The sequence below is a fragment of the Danio rerio genome, chromosome 6, assembly GCF_049306965.1.
Source record: "Danio rerio strain Tuebingen ecotype United States chromosome 6, GRCz12tu, whole genome shotgun sequence".
In the NCBI taxonomy this organism is placed as follows: domain Eukaryota; kingdom Metazoa; phylum Chordata; class Actinopteri; order Cypriniformes; family Danionidae; genus Danio; species Danio rerio.
The window spans coordinates 33927165-33945317 of NC_133181.1; the positions used below are offsets into that span (position 1 = coordinate 33927165).

Here is an 18153-nt window from a genome sequence, read left to right on the forward strand (position 1 = left end):
AGTTATGGCCGGTAAATTTGTTCATATTGTAAACTGATCAGATGTGAAAGTAAATGCATATATAACAATGTTACACAAGTTTTACTTTATATTCATCTTAGAATGCTAAATACATTGCACCATTTAGCACCAAATCATCATGTCAGAATGTATTTTGAAGGCTTATGTAAGGTAGGTACAGGTTTAAAAAACAATTTTTCAAATTGGCGCAGTTGTTATCCATGAATAATGTTAGTGTTTGTCTGCTGTTTGTGTCCTGCAGGAGGATAAGAAGATGGTCCATGGATATGTGTGCAGTAAGAACATTCTGGTAGCTCGAGATGGTTTAGATGGAGAAGGAGGACCCTTCATCAAGCTGAGTGACCCCGGGATACCCATTACTGTCCTCAGCAGAGAAGGTGATATATTCATTAGGACCACCCAATAAATATACTATAAACTTTCATACAGGATTTATGGTACTTATCAACAAGACTTTTTCAATTATAAAGGAACTCATCAAAGCTTTCAAGGAGGAACGCCCTTTCATAACGCCACTTTATTAAAGTGTTATTTATGTCTTTATAGACATTGTGATTTAATACATCGTCAATTCTCATATATGAGCACCAAGACCACTTGATGCATCTGATTATTTAGATTTTACACATGGCACTAAACATATTAAACAACCGTTTTTGTTTTGGTTATTGTAATGGTTTATAAATGTATTATTATTTCTTACAATAATTATAGCATTTATTTAAATAAAATGTAGTTAAATATTAATTTAAATTTACATTAAAATTAAAGGTAAATAATTGTGCTATATATTGTAAATAAATGTTGTATATTTTGCTTTTTTAATTTTGTCAATTTTTGATGTGCTAAAACATTTTAATAAATATATAAATAAATACTTATTCATTTAGGAATTATTATATTAAGGATTCTTATTACAGTACTATTACATTTTGGGGTAGAATAATTTTAGGGCATTATTTTTGTATTTTAATTGAATTAAAAATGTTGAATTTTATCGTGACGTGCACTTACTGCAAGTTTTACACACACACACACACACACACACACACACACACACACACACACACACACACACACACACACACACACATATATATATATATATATATATATATATATATATATATATATATATAGGGCTTGACATTAACTCTTTTGGTCACCTGCTAGTGTGGCTAGTAGGTTTTTCAACATTATTAGCCACTCGCCCTTTACACTCGCCACAATTTTGTTGTTGTGAAAATATATTTTATATGCATAAATATGACTTTGACATATTAAAATTACTTGATTTAGATTTTGTGGAATGTCAACATGCTTCCTGATTAATTTTACTTTTTGTGTATGTTTCTTTGTGAGCTTGCTCTATGAAACCATGACCCATGTGCTTATGCTCACTGTGTTGTATTACAATTAGTTTTTATTTCACATGACATTTCAGAGCTCAAAGGATTTACCAAATTTATCTCTGACCACTTTAACAATAAATAAATAATTATTTCTTAGCCGCAAATTTTAAATAATGTGTCCAAACAAGCAAAATACAGCTGTATATTATACTTTTTATTTAACAAAACATTTCTTGAAAAAATAGTTGACACCAGTTAACCACACATACATTTGAAGGTAATATCCTATATCATGTTTAAATAAGGGTTAAAGCGAAAGCAACTGCTGCTTACAAAAAGACCAATCTTGAGCTCTTGAAAACTGCAGGACTGTGGGTGCATGAACATAACTTACTGTCCAGTATATTTGAAAAAGGACTGATCACACCGGTGGTGTTTCTAGGCATGTTGTTTTAAGCAAGGAAACGGGAGCACGTACGCATTTTAAACGCACATCAGCTGTTGGCGCGAGTGATTATCCTCTATATATTCTGTATTATATTCTGTATTCAACCAGCTTTCTTTTGCCTGCACGAACAAAATTATATTTGTCAGTCATGCTGCTTTCCAATTCTAAGATCACATTTGCGGGAATATTAAGCCAGTCTTATTGTCGAACTCTGCTTTTAAGAAAACTACAATTTAAAAATTATTGTCAACAAGCCAAAATGACTAGTGGAGGTGGCTGTCTAACCCGCCACAGATAAAATATACCCGCATTTGGCGGGTTGGCGGGTGTTAATGTAAAGCCCTGTGTGTGTGTGTGTGTGTGTGTGTGTGTGTGTGTGTGTGTGTGTGTGTGTGTGTGTGTGTGTGTGTGTGTGTGTGTGTGTGTGTGTGTGTGTGTGTGTGTGTGTGTGTGTAGTTATATATATATATTCATCGTGTTTGAACTGCGAAAAAAGATTGGACTACTCGGATTAGATCACTGACAGGAATTGTTGGCCGAGATCCAGCTCAGCTCCCTCAAGCACTTCAGAGACCAAAAAAGCGCCCTGTTTGTTGTGCGCCAGGGACTGTTACAGGAAAGACTGGTTGTGTGTTTTTTTGGAAAGGCGCACACAGAGGGACTGAGATGAGGGGTTATTTGTTTAATATAATGCCCTTCCTAAAGTCTGTTGTGATGCTTGAATGATGGAAAGGGGTAGAAACCAGTCTAGCATGCTGATCATGCATGACCGTGTGTTTTGTGTGTGTCTACAGAGTGTGTGGACAGGATTCCTTGGATTGCTCCAGAGTGTGTGAAAGACACAGCTAATCTGAGCATAGCGGCTGATAAGTGGAGTTTCGGGACAACTCTTTGGGAGATATGTTACAACGGAGAGATTCCTCTGAAAGATAAGAAACTCACTGAGGTAACAGCATTCACATACACTGTTAGGCATGTTTTAGCTAGGGCTAGGCAAAAACAAATCACTTATTTAATTTATAGTTTACTTGTTTTTTTTATATAAAAACAGTGATTTATTCACTATAAGTTCTAAAAAAAATCATCATCAGTCATTTTTTTTCACTAGATTCTGTAATGCGGGGGGAAAGCCATAAAGCTGTGCGATATAAAAATGTCAAAAGATGGATTTTTCGATGTAATTAATATAAAAAATGTTCTGTATAATTGATCTTTAACACCCAATTCAGTACAATGCTGCTTATATACATTAAAGTATCAAATAAACATTGATTAATGTAAGAAAAGGCTAGGATGTTTGATAAGTTAATAAATTAAACGTGAAAGAGACTGTCAGAGGCCTTTCTGTAGCATAGCACTAAAATTTAAAGAGCTGAATTTGCTTACATTTTGTGACTTATTTCTACTTCAGTGTACATAATTTGAAATTGCTAATTATTAGCGGTGTAATGCATCACGGTTAATTCATGATTCATACGGATTACAACTCATGGTTTGGAACACTCGTGACATGCGGATTAAGAATTTTTTTTTTACTGGTAGATTGATTCTGAATTTGTAACGATCAGAGAGATCGCCTCCTGCGTCGTTCAAATCACATGTATGCATTTAGGCTTTCACACAACCTAAACTATAAATGATGGTGATTTGAAAATGTTTATAAATTCTTCGAATCGCTGAATTCAAATCTGTTTTGTGTTAGTTATGAAGTTACAAACAGTAAAATAACACAGAAGTAGTGGGATAACAGTTTATAGTTTAGATAAAACCACTGATGTTTATGGTAAAGATTAAAATTACCACTATATGCATTTAACTATGCTCAAAAATGAAAGTTGTAGGCAGCAGTTGCATTATTTAACCAGTAGGTGGCAACAACCAGCCATCAGAATATGCCACCAAGTAATTCTTCAAAAATGATCCATCTAACAATAAAACATGAAGATTTATGAGTGAATTACTGAATCATTTACTAAAAATTACTAAAAATAAATGTGGGTTGTACAAATTATAATGTAAGATTTCTACATTTAGTGTCATCAGCAACAGTAGCAGTAACAGTGAATTTTTCACACTACTGAATGTTTTACAATTTATTTTTGATTCAGCTGATTATTTCTTCTTTTTATTTGTAATAATATTGCAGGTTCTAAGTTCTGCTTGTTAAAACCAAAAGTTTTTTTGCAGTACTTTTTTTGTAATTAAATTTTTCTTTTCACCATTTTGGCTAATCCGAAAAATGGTTCAATCCATGACTAAAAAACCATAATGTGATACGAACCGTGAGATTTGTGATCCGTTACACCACTACCAAGTTTCCTTGTAAACAGTAAAAAAGTCTAATGTTAAAGCAGTTTGGACACATCGTCTGTGTATTATGTCTTAAAATGACAACTGTCTAATAATTCAGTTCATGCCATTAATATTGATACAAGTACAAGGGAAAAAATCTCTGTACTTGGCTGAATATTTTTCTTTGTTTTATTAATGATATATCTATATGTATTATTAGAAGGGCCCTTGGTTTTCGACTTCTAAAACCTTTGGAATGTTTCATATTATGACTAATTCCATGCTACTGAAATAGAGAGTTGGGTTCTGTTTTACTGTATCCATGATTCTGAAATAAAATATTAGTTCAGATTAATTCATTTCAGTAACTTTGGTCTTAAAGTTATAATGGCTTAATTATTGAATGGTAAATTTTTATCAAAATTAAATCAAATGGAGAGTTTGTGAATAAGAATTAGGTCCAATCAGGATTTTTGACCAATGTGCAGCCCTATTCTTAACGCTGTTTCTTTCTGATCATATTCTGATAAATCATATACTTTTCTCTCTGAGCAGAAGGAGAGGTTTTACGCAGCGCAGTGTCAGTTGGCAACCCCTGACTGTGATGAGCTGGCCAAACTCATGACCCACTGCATGACTTACGACCCCCGACAGAGGCTCTTCTTCAGGGCCATCGTCAGGGACATTGTTATGGTGGAGAAACAGAGTAAGGAACATGAGTTTGTATATACATACTGATGACAGAGATAAACTGTAGATTAGTTATTACATGATTGCCAGAAGAATTTAAGCAACCATAACAAACAAGTTTTCTTAATTGGGTATATAATAGTTGTATACTCCATATTGGCCTCTTGTGGCTAGTCATGAAAACTGCTGTCATCTTTACTAAATGTGAGGAACTTGATTGTCAAGGTTTGACATTCACATTTAAAGCATCGAGTCAGATTATACAAAGCAGTTGACTTTTTGCTTTTATTTCGCAATGATTAAAAATGACTGTAAATGTGTATAATGTTACAGGGAATTTCTGTTCAGATTCAGTTTGTAAGAGATTTTAAAATAAATTATTACTTGTTAGTGCAGACACATGAAATAAATGTGTAATGTTAGATTTAAAATTCTATTTCAGATTCAGTTCTTGAGATTTAAATTTAGTAAAGATGCAATAAAAATTGACCAAAAATCACAGTTGAAACTTTTATAATTTTTACATTTAAAAAAATTTCAAATGTTCAGAAAGGTTTGTTTTGAGTTTCAATACATGCTGTGCTTTTGAAGGAGAAAAATAGTTATTTATTTTTTTTTTAGAAGTTGTGCTCACTAGTTAAGTCTTCCACGACAACTTCCACATTATTTTTGATTATTTGTTTTGCTACTGTACCTTTTAAATTTCTAAATGTTAATGGCCCCTAATAGAACTGTTATTATGATAGCTTATTGTGAACTTCAGTCTACTTGTTGTTTCATTTAGTTTTAATTGATCATAATTGATAGGGAGAAAGCATTGCATTGTGTATGTTAGCATGATTGAAAAACTCTTAACATTTATTAAATGTCCTTTTTAAAATATTTTCTCTGTAGATCCATCCATTCAGCCTGTTCCCATGCTTGAAGTGGACCCGACAGTGTTTGAGAAGAGGTTCCTCAAGAAGATTCGAGACCTTGGAGAGGTATTGATGTGTGTGTGTGTGTGTATTTTGTTTGTACAGACTGCTCATTTCACTGACCATATTTCTTGAGGTTGGACTGAAGTGCGTCATTGTGTTTTCAGGGTCATTTTGGGAAGGTGGAGTTGTGCCGGTATGACCCACGTGGAGATCGGACTGGAGAGCTAGTGGCTGTGAAGTCTCTGAAGCCAGAGAACCGCGAAGAGCAGAGCAATAACCTGTGGCGTGAGATTCACATCCTGAGAGAACTTTACCATGAGAATATCGTCAAATACAAGGGCATCTGCAATGAAGAGGGTAAGCCACAATTCTGAACATCATCAATTATTTAATACTGTAATGGCTTGTGGTGCCAATCGCTTGAGCGAGTTTGATCGAATCTGTCCGTGTGTTTGTTTTAAGGTGGGAGATCCATTAAGCTCATCATGGAGTTTTTGCCTGCAGGCAGTCTAAAGGAATACCTCCCCAGAAACAAGGCTCACATAAACCTTAAAACTCTGCTCAACTATTCTGTGCAGATCTGCCAGGTGATGCTTCATTTGTCGACACTTGAGTATTTAAATATATACAGACTTAAAATCATCAGTTTCCATCTATTTACTTGATTTGTTAGCTTTATTAAAGGTGCCGTATGTAAGTTTTGTCACCCAGTGGTTGAGTTAGGTATTGCACTCCTGGATCAAATCTAACACAGACACAGGTTGCCAGATTGAGGACAGGAGCAACGGATTTAAATCATATTCTAAATAAAAGCAATGGCACCTGATAGAAGGAATATTTTCCATATTAAAAGGAGTTTTTTGTCCTAACCAACACCTCGAATTGGTATATTAGAAACAGCTTCTATTTCTCACAGGTGAACAACAGAACACTATGACAATGATCACCTCAGGTACACCTCATGTGTTTTATTCAGTGTTAAATGCTAATAATGGGAGTTTGAATGCCATCTTACATGACATTTATTGCCATATACTGAAAGCAGCAGCAGATAGTTCACCTCTGATCTTGAAACTAAAATAAACTGTTTAAAATTGAACATTAGACCTAAACACATTTATTAAAATTAATAATGTTAAAGAGGTTAAATATGTATTAATGTATTAAAAAAGCCAATTTGCTGATCACTGCTCATCTCGTCATGAAGTGTGTTAGGACACGGGGTTACATTTAAAACCTTCTCACCTCATTATTTGCTAATTAATAACCTCATGTGGAACTGTGAATCTGCGTCTGATTTCCGAGTCTGCTGCTGTCCACCAGAGATCACATTTTTGTCATGGACGCATGCTTTCAGAGCCTTTCTGAATGAATGAATGAAGTACGCTGTTTTCCAACAAGGCAACCTGGGGTGCTGAAATATAATTGGATAAACTGGCATTGGACAGGTTAAAATTACCAAAACAAAGACTGCGTTCCAGCACGGAAAACACATTTTTACAGCAGAATATCTGACTTCAGCATTGTTTTTCAGATAAACAAGAATGTTCACTTGACATGTTTCTTAAATGTCTGCAAACATATTATGGTATTTTTATGCTTTAGAAAAGTCAGAAACTCATACAGCACCTTTAACCTTTAATAAAAAGAAAAAAAAACTTCTATAAATGTCTGATGATTTTTTCCCCCAATTTGTAATGCATAAAAATGACCATTTAAACAATTTCTTTTATAGAATGACTGTTGGTCAAAATAACAAATGTTGATAATCAGGGTTATTCCACAAAATATTGTTTATATAAGTCTTTTCGAGTTAAACCATTGTAATTTTGTTATCTAAAATGTATATAAACGTGTATATAAACATGCCAAATTTTTTGTTATTTTAAGCACTTTTTTATCTTATTTTATGTTTTAAAATGCTCTAGATGTAAGGCTTTATTGTTTGTAGAATAAATCTAAAATGTATGTTTTGATCAAAAGCTGTACATTATAAATCTGAAGAAAAAAATATTAATGATCAAGTAGCCTTTTAATTATTTATTTGTTTTTTCCCTTTTTTCCCATTTTCTTCTCTCAATATGTGTATTTTGTCAGCAGTTGCTTTTCATATATTTCTTCTTTTATTTCTCTGGTTGCTTGTTGTTCTTATGGATTTGTGTTTGGACTCCAAGAAAAACAACACTGCTTACAGTGATCCTTTGTTGCCTTCTGAGTCTGTGTGTTTAACACAGACCTGCAGTGTAACATTATGCTTAACCCTGCTGTTTTTCTGACCTCAAACCTTTAGGGTATGGACTACCTGGGATCTCGCAACTACATCCACAGAGACCTGGCAGCCCGCAATGTTCTGGTGGAGAATGAAGGCACGGTAAAGATTGGAGACTTCGGCCTGACCAAAAGCATTAAGGATAACGAGGGATACTACACTGTGAAAGACGATCTGGACAGTCCAGTGTTCTGGTAAGCCTCATTCATCATGACCAAGTACATTATATGAAAATCTAATATGGGCCAGATCTATTGGTGATGTCATGTACCATCATCCATGATTGAATAATGTGGGAAATCCACTTTGTAATGATTTTCTCCCTCTTTTTTTCATTTTCTTAGGTATGCTCCAGAATGTTTGATCCACTGCAAGTTCTACAGGGCATCTGATGTCTGGTCTTTTGGAGTGACCATGTATGAGCTCCTCACGTACTGTGATGCTTCATGTAGCCCCATGTCGGTGAGTTGACAGTCAGATGTTTCTAGCTCTGTCTCAATTACAATTTCTAAAAGAACACTCTATGTAGATGTATTTCGCACATTAATACCATTTTAAAACCTAAAATGAAAAATGGGACTTCCTGTGGTCTTGTGCACAGCACGTTGTGGCCATCACAAGTTTAAAATCTATTCTTTCATTTTAATTCAGAAAAAGCAGTTCAAGCACAGTCTGGAAAGTCTTTATAGATTGTTTCTTAATTTAGTTATTTAATTGAATGCGGGCTCTAGGAAAATAAATGGTTAGTATTGTGTTTAGTATTTATAGTATTACTTAAATGTAGTATTTATAATTCAACATTTACATCATCATTTCTCAATTTAAGTGGGTCAGGGTGTTTTGGGATGCATGATTGAAATTTTGAAAGAAGTGTGTGAAAGCTGTTGACATTTAAGTCGAATGTGATTCATGCGCGTGAGAGAAACAAATTCTCCTAAAGGCCAGTTTAGATGGGATGTGTCAGTCACAAGTGTGTAGCTCGTTTTCAATGGACGAAATGAGGAAAGTCAAACATTTTAATTTTTATTGATGTGATTATTAATAACCAATCAAAAAACATTTTACAGAGTCTATTCCACAGAAAACATGATGAAGTTTTGTATGTACCATCAAAAATCTGATATAATAGTGTGAGATTGTAGACTTACCAGGTAAAAACATAATTATACTGTTTAAAACTAAAGTGTTACCAATAAAATGAACACAGGCACATTTGTTTGGTAAATTGATGTAACTTTTTTGGTAATATATTATTTTAAGGTGTTCTTGTTACACATATTTCATGTACATACTATAGTAATGAAAATTAGTTCTGCATAATTACATACAACTAATCCTAAACTCCCACAATCAAACCCTTACCTTAATTAGTTTTACTCAGTAATTAAATGACTTGTTACACTGTAAAATTAAGTGTAAAACATTTTTGTTATTTGTTATGAAATACAATGACTCTTACTGTACATAATAAAAGTAAAAACTTGAAAAAAACCTGACCTGCTTTTCTTCAGTTGCATGCACAAATCTGGTGGCGCACTCTGTTCATCACTTCATAATGAATAAAAAGCAAAAGAATTAACCAGTTTACAACCTCATCATGAAGCCTATTTTTTTAATCATGGTATAACATGTAAACGGTAACATTTTCTTAAATTTGATTTTATAAAAAGAAACTAGTTTGGGATTGCTAGTGCACTATTATCATATTACTAGGGCCAGACAGAATCTGCGGACATTTTCTGCTATTTCTGCTGAGCATTTTGTAAATTATTTTGGGTGTATCGTAACTAAAAACTTAATATAATAAAAAAAAAAACTTTTTAACTTTTATTTGATGTTTACAATGCAAATCCAATTAGATCCACTTATTTGGTAAATAAAGCAAGTGTCTTTTGTAGTATATATACTAAAACACAGAAAATAATACTTTACAAACTATATTGTAAATAAATCAAATAAATACTTTCATATTGGTTAATACTGAAATTAATTTAAAAACTGAATAAATATAAATGTACTCACATTTACACAAGTAAATAAATAGACTCAATGATGGCCTAAAAAATCTGTGGATTTCTGCACGTGCAGATTGCTTGTAGGCCTACATATTACTATTGATCTTTTAATTTATGTGTAAATAAAGAAAAGTGAGTCATTTATAAAAAGAAAAAGAACAAAAATTGGTCACAGGTTAATGACAAGAGGAAAATGTGAGTTCATGGCCAAATCAGTGGAGAACCACTGATCTGAGTTATTAATCAGTAGTCAACTTGAGTTTATAGTACTGTTTTTATTACAAAATAATAAATAAATAAAACATATTAGACATTTGAAATCTAAATTATGCCCACCCATAAAACAAGCCACTGTAAAAGCCACTGTTATGATTGTGAATGAAAAAGAAAAACAAAAAGCACAATAAAAATCATAAAAAAATTATTCAAATGAAAAAAAAAATGTACATTTTAAAAGAAATATGTAAAACGATGCAACAAATATCAATGATGCCACAAAATAGCAAGGCTGCATTTAGGATAGACTAGTGCAATTATTTTTATGCAAATGCTTTATGTAAATTTTTCCTTATGCAACTATTTTACTTCTGATTGCATTTCTAATTCAGCCTTTGATTATAAGCAGCAGGAGGGTAATAAAGATTTGTTGTGATGCAGAAATGAGCGCTTTTTAGAAAGCCAGCGTCAGTTCTGTAGGCTGAAAGAAGCCGTTGTTAAGGAGGTGCTGGTGAGTCTCTGAGAACATGGCAGATGGTGCCAGTCTGTGCCCACAGTGGCAGATGTCTTACCCAAAGGCTGCGGTAGACGTCTACACAGCAATCCTCCCTTTTTCCCCTTGTGTGCTGCTTGTGGAGAAAATGTTTGTACAGAGCCATTTGTCAGATTCAATACTGTGCACAATGTGATGTTTCTTCACCCACACAATGTATTAAAGGGTTAAAGGTAGCTTGCTAGACGAGACGTGAATGGATGTTTAATTCCTCTGAGCTTAATAGCAAAGCAGCCCAGTGACCTAATTTTGCTCCACCCCCACAGGTGTTCCTTAAGTTGATTGGTCCAACACATGGACAAATGACTGTCACCCGATTGGTCAAAGTCCTGGAGGAGGGAAAGAGACTTCCAAGACCAGATGACTGCTCAGAGCAGGTAATGCATCAGTTTACTAAAACTAAATACTGTATATGCAAGTTTAGAGTCAGTTAGATTTAAAGGGCAACTATTTTACTCCTTTTTAAGATTTAATTTAAGTCATTTGTCTCCAGAATGTGTCTTTAAAGTTTTAGTTCAAAACACCCATCAGATTATGTATTATACCTTTCTGAATATGGGAAATTTGATCTGTTAGAGCAGTAGCTGTTTTTGTTGCCTGTGCCTTTAATGCAAATAAGCTGGTTCTCTCTGCCCATCATTACCACGAGTAATAGTGATATCTCGGTATTGCTCTTTAGTATGTAGCCTTCACCTGCTGCGTCTCGCATAGATAAACAGCACAGTGACAAACTAGGTAGATTTTTCTAACTACAGTAAAAACTTTCCCAGCAGGTATTTGTTGTGGAACTAATTCAAGCCTTTTTGCAACAATGAGTCACACTGTATGGATGTCCGTTATGTTCATATACAAAATAAACCTGATTTCAGTCCACATGGAGACATGTTAATATGCGGCTGTTGGGCTCATTGGTCTCATTGTGGTGGGCCTCAAAATGGGGGGGGATTTGAATCCTATTTTACGTCAGGAAATGTAAAAAAAAAAACACACACACTTATTGTGTTTATGTCACCCCAAAATGATTGTGGACATATATATGTTGACTATACCTACACACAGTTCTGTCCATGAAGCTTACAAAAGTTGATTTTCTTCATAGGTGCCCTTTAAATAAGTAATTTAATAAAAAACACTTTAAATTTAAAACTTTAAAGCTTTTATTAAAGGTATAGTTCACTCAAATTTATATTTGCTCAAAGTGTAGGTGACTTTTTTTTTAGTAGAACATTAAAACATTTCATCTGTGGTCATTTGGTGATTCATCAAAGGCAAATCAATGGCTGCTGGCAATTTGGCAAGAGTCATACAATCCTACAAGTTGTTATGAACATGCTCAGGTCCATTTGATGAGGCTGTGGATATAAGGTAATAATCTTGTAATTGATGTACAGTTTCTTGCACAAACTAATAACTTTGGTTCATAAGACCTCAGTGTATCTTCAGCAGCCATACACTGTAAAAAAATGTCAGCTGTGGTTGCCAAAACTTTATTGTTAAAAATACTGTAGAAACCATAAACTTTATGGTGAACTACTGTATTTCATACATTTATATTATTATACAACTGGGTTTTGAAGTACAAACATCTGCATATGCTTATGATGAACCAAGGTGAATCACAAACTACTTTGAGAAGCTGCTCATGGTCGTTCACACAAATACTTAACACCATCAGGGTAACATACATACAATTAAAGTAATGCAGTAAATAGTCTTTGTAAACATTAGATGTAACAAAACTTTAATGTACATTACTGATGAGGAAAAAGGAGCCACAGTAATAACAAAAAGGCATCAAAAGTGAAGTGTCAAGTCAATTTAGCATTATTCACCGTATATATTAGGGAAACTTGCTAAGTAGGTTATGGATTTTTATTGTAGCGTGATTACATTTTTCTAACCATTAAAATTACATACTTTTTTTTTAAAGTGTATAAACTTTGTTTTGCCTGCTTTTTTATAGCTCTAGAAGTTCCATTAGTGGTTGACTTATTCTTTATGAATGACCGATGAACAAAGTTTGACCCTTTATAGGACACTCATTGGAAACCCCTGAAGTGTATTGAGTTTTTTAAACTTTTATGACTTAAAAATGATATTGTAGTCAGTGTCAGTGAAGGCCTTTTTTGTACTGAAGATAGACTTCTTGTATAATCACCTACATCGTGTATAATCCAGTTATGTCTACATTAAAAGAAAGAAATATGTTTCTTGCATAAAAGCATATATCATACCAAGTGTATAATTTCTCATATAAAGGATGATGTGACATGTAGGAATAAAGTATTGAGAGTAAAAGTTCAGCGACGGCATCACAGGAATAAATATATTAATTTAGAAAGCTGTTTGATTTGTAAGTATTGGAGACTTTTGACCCAAACATTTTGATGGTAGTGAATGCCACACGTCATATTAGTATCATGTTATATAGCTTGTATTAACCTTTGAGATTTTCAGCAATGAATGATAGAGATTTCTAAGGAAGTGAGTTTCCACCTACACAAGACTGGAATGGAAGTCAAAGGAGCCTTATTAGCTGTCAGTGCATTTTTAACTGACAAGATTGCTTCTGCAGATATTTTGTAACCGCTTTAACTGACATTAGGGTACAGATGGGAAAGATTTTTGAAGTCTTTGTGCAAGTTAACTCCCTCTGAAATTCCTGTAAAATATTTATTATTTTTTAAATCATTATATATATTATATGATAGTCTTATATTATGTTTAACGCAGTTTGGAAAAGTCACAATTTTGAAACCATTAAAATTTTCTGTTATACTGTTCCTATAATAAGTTTTTTACAACTATTTTATTTAGTTTTTTTGGGCAGTTGCAGAAAAAGACCATCCACATCAAAACTGAGCAGTGTAGTGTACTTTATATCCAAAGAAAAGAAAGCTCTCCAAAGATGCCTTTTTTAAGCTGTAAAGAAATCCGTGTTTTTGAAAATAATGCCGACAGCAGAAGTCAATGATTTATTTGAATTGTTTAGCCTGACATATTTACTGTTTCATAATACTTTAAATCTTTCTTAAAATGAAACGTATTGTGCTTAATGGGTGAAAAAAGTTGCTGTTTTTACCCAGATATTTAAAATGACCATATTTTAGAGCAGTAATCACAATACTGTAAAACCGTGATATACTTTCAAAGTTATTATACCGTCAGAATCTTATACTGGCCCATGCCTATTATATACACTACTGGTCAAATGTTTGGGGTCAGTAGGATTTTTAAATGTTTTAAAATAAGCTTCACCTGCTCACCAAGGCTGCATTTATTTCATCAAAATACATTACAAATTGTGAAATGTTGTTGCACTATAAAATAACTGTTCACAAGTAGTTCATCATTCAACTTAATATTTTAAGGATGAATGTTCAGCTTCATTACTCCAGTCTTCAGAGTCACATGATTCTTCAGAAATCACTCTAAATTTATTTATTACCATTTTTAGAATTATGATTATGAATTTCCATCCATTTTATTTTTATTTTCATCAAATTTTTATTTTCAAGTTATTTTAAATATTGAAGCAGATCTTTTCCATGTCTATGAATAAAAGGAAATCACGTTTGCAAATATAATTTGATAGACAAAAAAGTGTGATCTAGTGAATGACCTATATATATTTTATAAAGTGCATATGATTATTTTAATGCACATAATTTCTGTTTCTTTTACATCTAGATAATATAAATATATGCACAGCAGACATTTTTTTAACTCTCAAATTTATTATTATTTTTAATTTAATATGACATTACTTACAGTTTTACAGCATCCTTGCAACCATCCCTAAGTTGAGAATTACTGCCGTAAAATATTTTCCTGCTTGATGCACCGCAGACGTTTCTTTTCTGACAGTGCAGGGATAGATGATTAAACAGCAGGTATGAGTGCTGCTCCGGGGCGCACGTCTCATTCTTATCTTTGTGTTTTGACAGTTGTACAACCTGATGAGGAGATGCTGGGAAGCAACACCCGAAAAAAGGATCGACTTCAAAAGCCTGATTGCCAACTTTCAGCAGATGCTTGACAATCTGTAACTATATGGAAATATGACGGGACACAGACTCCACCTCTTTTATTTTCCACAGCAACAAAAAAAAGTGTAACCATGCATTGTAGCACTCTTTTAAATGTACTCTCCTTCTTACCGTATCCCTCACAGACTCCGATAAATATATATAAACTGCAGAACATGCAAAATAGAAAAAAAAAAAAGAAACAGCTAGAACCACTGAAGCGGTCAGTTAAAGTGCTGTCCGGCCTCTTTAAGAATATGCAAATGTATATCTGCCAGTTGCTCATGTTTCTCTTTACACTCAAATGCAGTCCAGATTCAAGCGCACCAAAAACCATGCAAAAAACAAAACAAAACAAAACAAGAGAAGAAATCCAGAATCTGGTCCTCTTCATAATGTGCCTCAGCAGCCACAATGATGTATGTATGAATAACCCATAATTCCCATTGTGCATTACAGCATGTGCTGTCTGGAATCAGCCCATCTTAAAACACATGCATTAGGACAAATGAAGACTGTTGTTCTTCTGGAAGATGAGGAACGTGTCAGAATGTACATTTGCATGAGCGCTTTACGGTTTGGAGCTTTGATGAGTGGATTGTGCGTTTTCCTTGGAGGACGATTGACATGCAAAGTATGCTAAGACTGTGTGTTTGTCTGACTTGAAGCAGACAGCTGTTCGTCTCGGAAAATACCGAACGTGCTGGATGGATTAACCGGAGGACTTTCAAAACAGCATGCGCCGGTCAAGATGGCAACATTAGAATATCCCCACTTCCTCTTTGGGCTTCGTAATTGCCATGAAAAACTGAATAGGATGATTCTGAGAACTGCATTTGGACCGGTTTACGTCAAGGAGAATGAGGGATTAATTAATCAAATGCCTAAAGTAAACACAAGAGGGCAGTAGAGCTTATAAAATATCTAAAAGAATAAGAAAACGGGTCCCACTTTATATTAAGTGCTCTTACTTGCACTGAAATCAAAGATTTGTTACAATTTACTTATTGTATTAGTACATGTTTCACAGTGTACTTCTATTTGATTAAATACATGCATGTTTTACATCTGTAATTAAATTATGCAGTTACATTTGTAAATACATTGTTGACCATCTGATAAACCAGGGTTGCCCAAACTCGGCCCAAGAGGGCCGGTTTTCCGCAAAGTTTAGTTCCAACCCCAATCAGACACACTTGGGCTAGCTAATCAAGCTCCTAATATACTAGGCTTTCTCGAAACATCCATGCAGGTGTGTTGAGGCTAAATGGAGCCAAAATCTGCAAGACACCGGTGTTCTGAGGAGCTGTGCTACCTCATCAGAATGTGCTACCGGTAGCTTAATCTGTCATGTTTCATCTACCATAACCGGGTTAGCACATCATCGGAATGAACTACCACATTAAATAAGGATGTACAAAAAGGGGTAGCACATTGTCAGCTTCAAATATCTATCGAAATCAACTACTACTCTATTGAACAATCTAGAAAAAGGCGTAGCAGCTTTAAATGTTTATCAGAGCGAAGTACTGCCTTTTTTATTTCATTCGTTTTATATTTAATTTGTTTATTAAAGTGGTAGTTCATTCCGATTGACATTTGCTGACAAAATGCGGTACCCTTGTTTTTACACCCTTCTTTAAAGAGGTAGTTCATTCTGATGAAGCGGACAAGATGTGCTAACCCTGTTTTTTTAGATGAAATAAAACAGATTGAGCTACCGTTAGCACATTCTGATGTGGTAGCACAGATCGTCAGAACACCGGCCCTCCAGGACTGAGTTTGGACACTCCTGCCTTAAACACATGGGTATCAAACTCAATTCCTGGAGGGCCGCAGCTCTGCACAGTTTTGCTCTAACCCTAATCAAACGCAGCTGATCCAATTAATCAAGCAGAAGAGTCTGGAACTTCTTGATTAGCTGCATCAGCTGTGTTTGATTAGGGTTGGAGCAAAACTCTGCAGAGCTGTTCATAACCTTAGCCCACCCTTAAGCCTATTCATACCACCAAATCCATTTCTAACCCTACCTGTCTCCCACCTCAAGTTGTTAAGTTGTTACACCAGAAGTGTTCTGCTGCACATTATGAACATGTAAGTACATTGTGTTTATATTTTGATGTAAGTACATAGTAGTAAAGCACTCTTAATATAAAGCGGGGCCCAAAATTATACATCTTCTCTTGTGCAAATTATATTCCAAGCTCTGCTAACTTTCGGAAACTGAATTAACCTTGTCCAGAAATATATTAGTATTTTATGTTTCTCTTTTTTTTATCAAAATGAAATTAAAATATAATTAGCAACATGTTTCCTTTATTTGTTAATGTTTCAAAGATGGATGCTGATGTTTATGAGGATCAGTATATGTGTGTGATGCTGCTTAAAAGCATTAGTCGTTATTCATATAGCCAAATATTCAAAGACGCAGTAATTCCCGTGTGATTATCAGATTATGGTTAATCCTCACACGCAGTTCCTGAACGGGGAAAATGATTCATCTCCCAGGTGGAAGTGCCATGTGGTTTAGCACTGAAGGAATTGTGAAGGATGCGTTTTAAAGTTCGCTGCGCCGCCATTATGGACACAGTGGAGTTAAGACAGTGGCTGTTTCTCAATTCCAAGAACGCAGAGAACAGACTTGTGTTCTTGTGAAGACCAGTCTTGCCAGGTCACCTCAAAAAAAAAAAAAAAAAAAAACATACTCGGGAGACCACGAGGACAGACCGCGCGTCCTGTGAGGAATGAGATGCCGCGTTCTTCTTGATGGACACATGACCTTCACACATTTTTAACTGAAATGTAAACATTACAGCATTCATGCAACAATTTATTGTTTTGCCCTTTTCACAATATATACTATGCATAAAGACTTTACAAATATATGTTGCACAATACAAATAAAATAGATTTTAATACAAATTTCAGCAAATAAACACCCTTAATGTGTTTCTGCCTTTATAAAAATGTTCATGTCTACTTCACTGTCTCATTTAGGGACACTCCAGAGATAAACATAAGTTAGATCTCTGAACTTTAATAATAAATCTGCGCTTCCCGTCTCCAGTCGCAATGACTTCTGGGATTTCTAAAAGCAAGTTCATTGAGAGGGTGCTCGCTGCAGAGCCATTTAAGCAGAGTTGAGCTCCAGCGAGGGGGAGCATGAGCTGTCGCTCCTCCTCCTGTAAGCTGTTTTAATGCGTACACCAACCCCACCCCTAACCATACCCCCAGTGACATCACTCGTAGAAGAAGTGCAAAAAAGGTGGGGACGACATCCGATGGCGAGGGAACGACATCCGATGCGGTACAGAGTTGTTGTATTAGAGATAGGTTATATTGATTACAT

At 34.5% G+C, this 18153-nt stretch overlaps 1 protein-coding gene across 2 annotated transcripts in view; it reads left to right on the forward strand.

Annotated features, from left to right (window-relative positions):
- Positions 1 to 15007, forward strand: part of jak1 (Janus kinase 1) — a 58321-nt gene extending 43314 nt beyond the window's left edge. The window contains 10 exon segments of one of the 2 annotated variants that reach the window (NM_131073.1): positions 263 to 398; positions 2616 to 2767; positions 4669 to 4819; positions 5698 to 5786; positions 5888 to 6080; positions 6186 to 6310; positions 8014 to 8186; positions 8337 to 8454; positions 11043 to 11153; positions 14724 to 14990. In NM_131073.1, coding sequence (NP_571148.1) covers positions 263 to 398; positions 2616 to 2767; positions 4669 to 4819; positions 5698 to 5786; positions 5888 to 6080; positions 6186 to 6310; positions 8014 to 8186; positions 8337 to 8454; positions 11043 to 11153; positions 14724 to 14825 — 1350 coding nt within the window. In that variant the 3' untranslated portion in view covers positions 14826 to 14990. 2 annotated transcript variants of the gene reach the window in all.
- The last annotated feature ends 3146 nt before the right edge of the window (positions 15008 to 18153 follow it).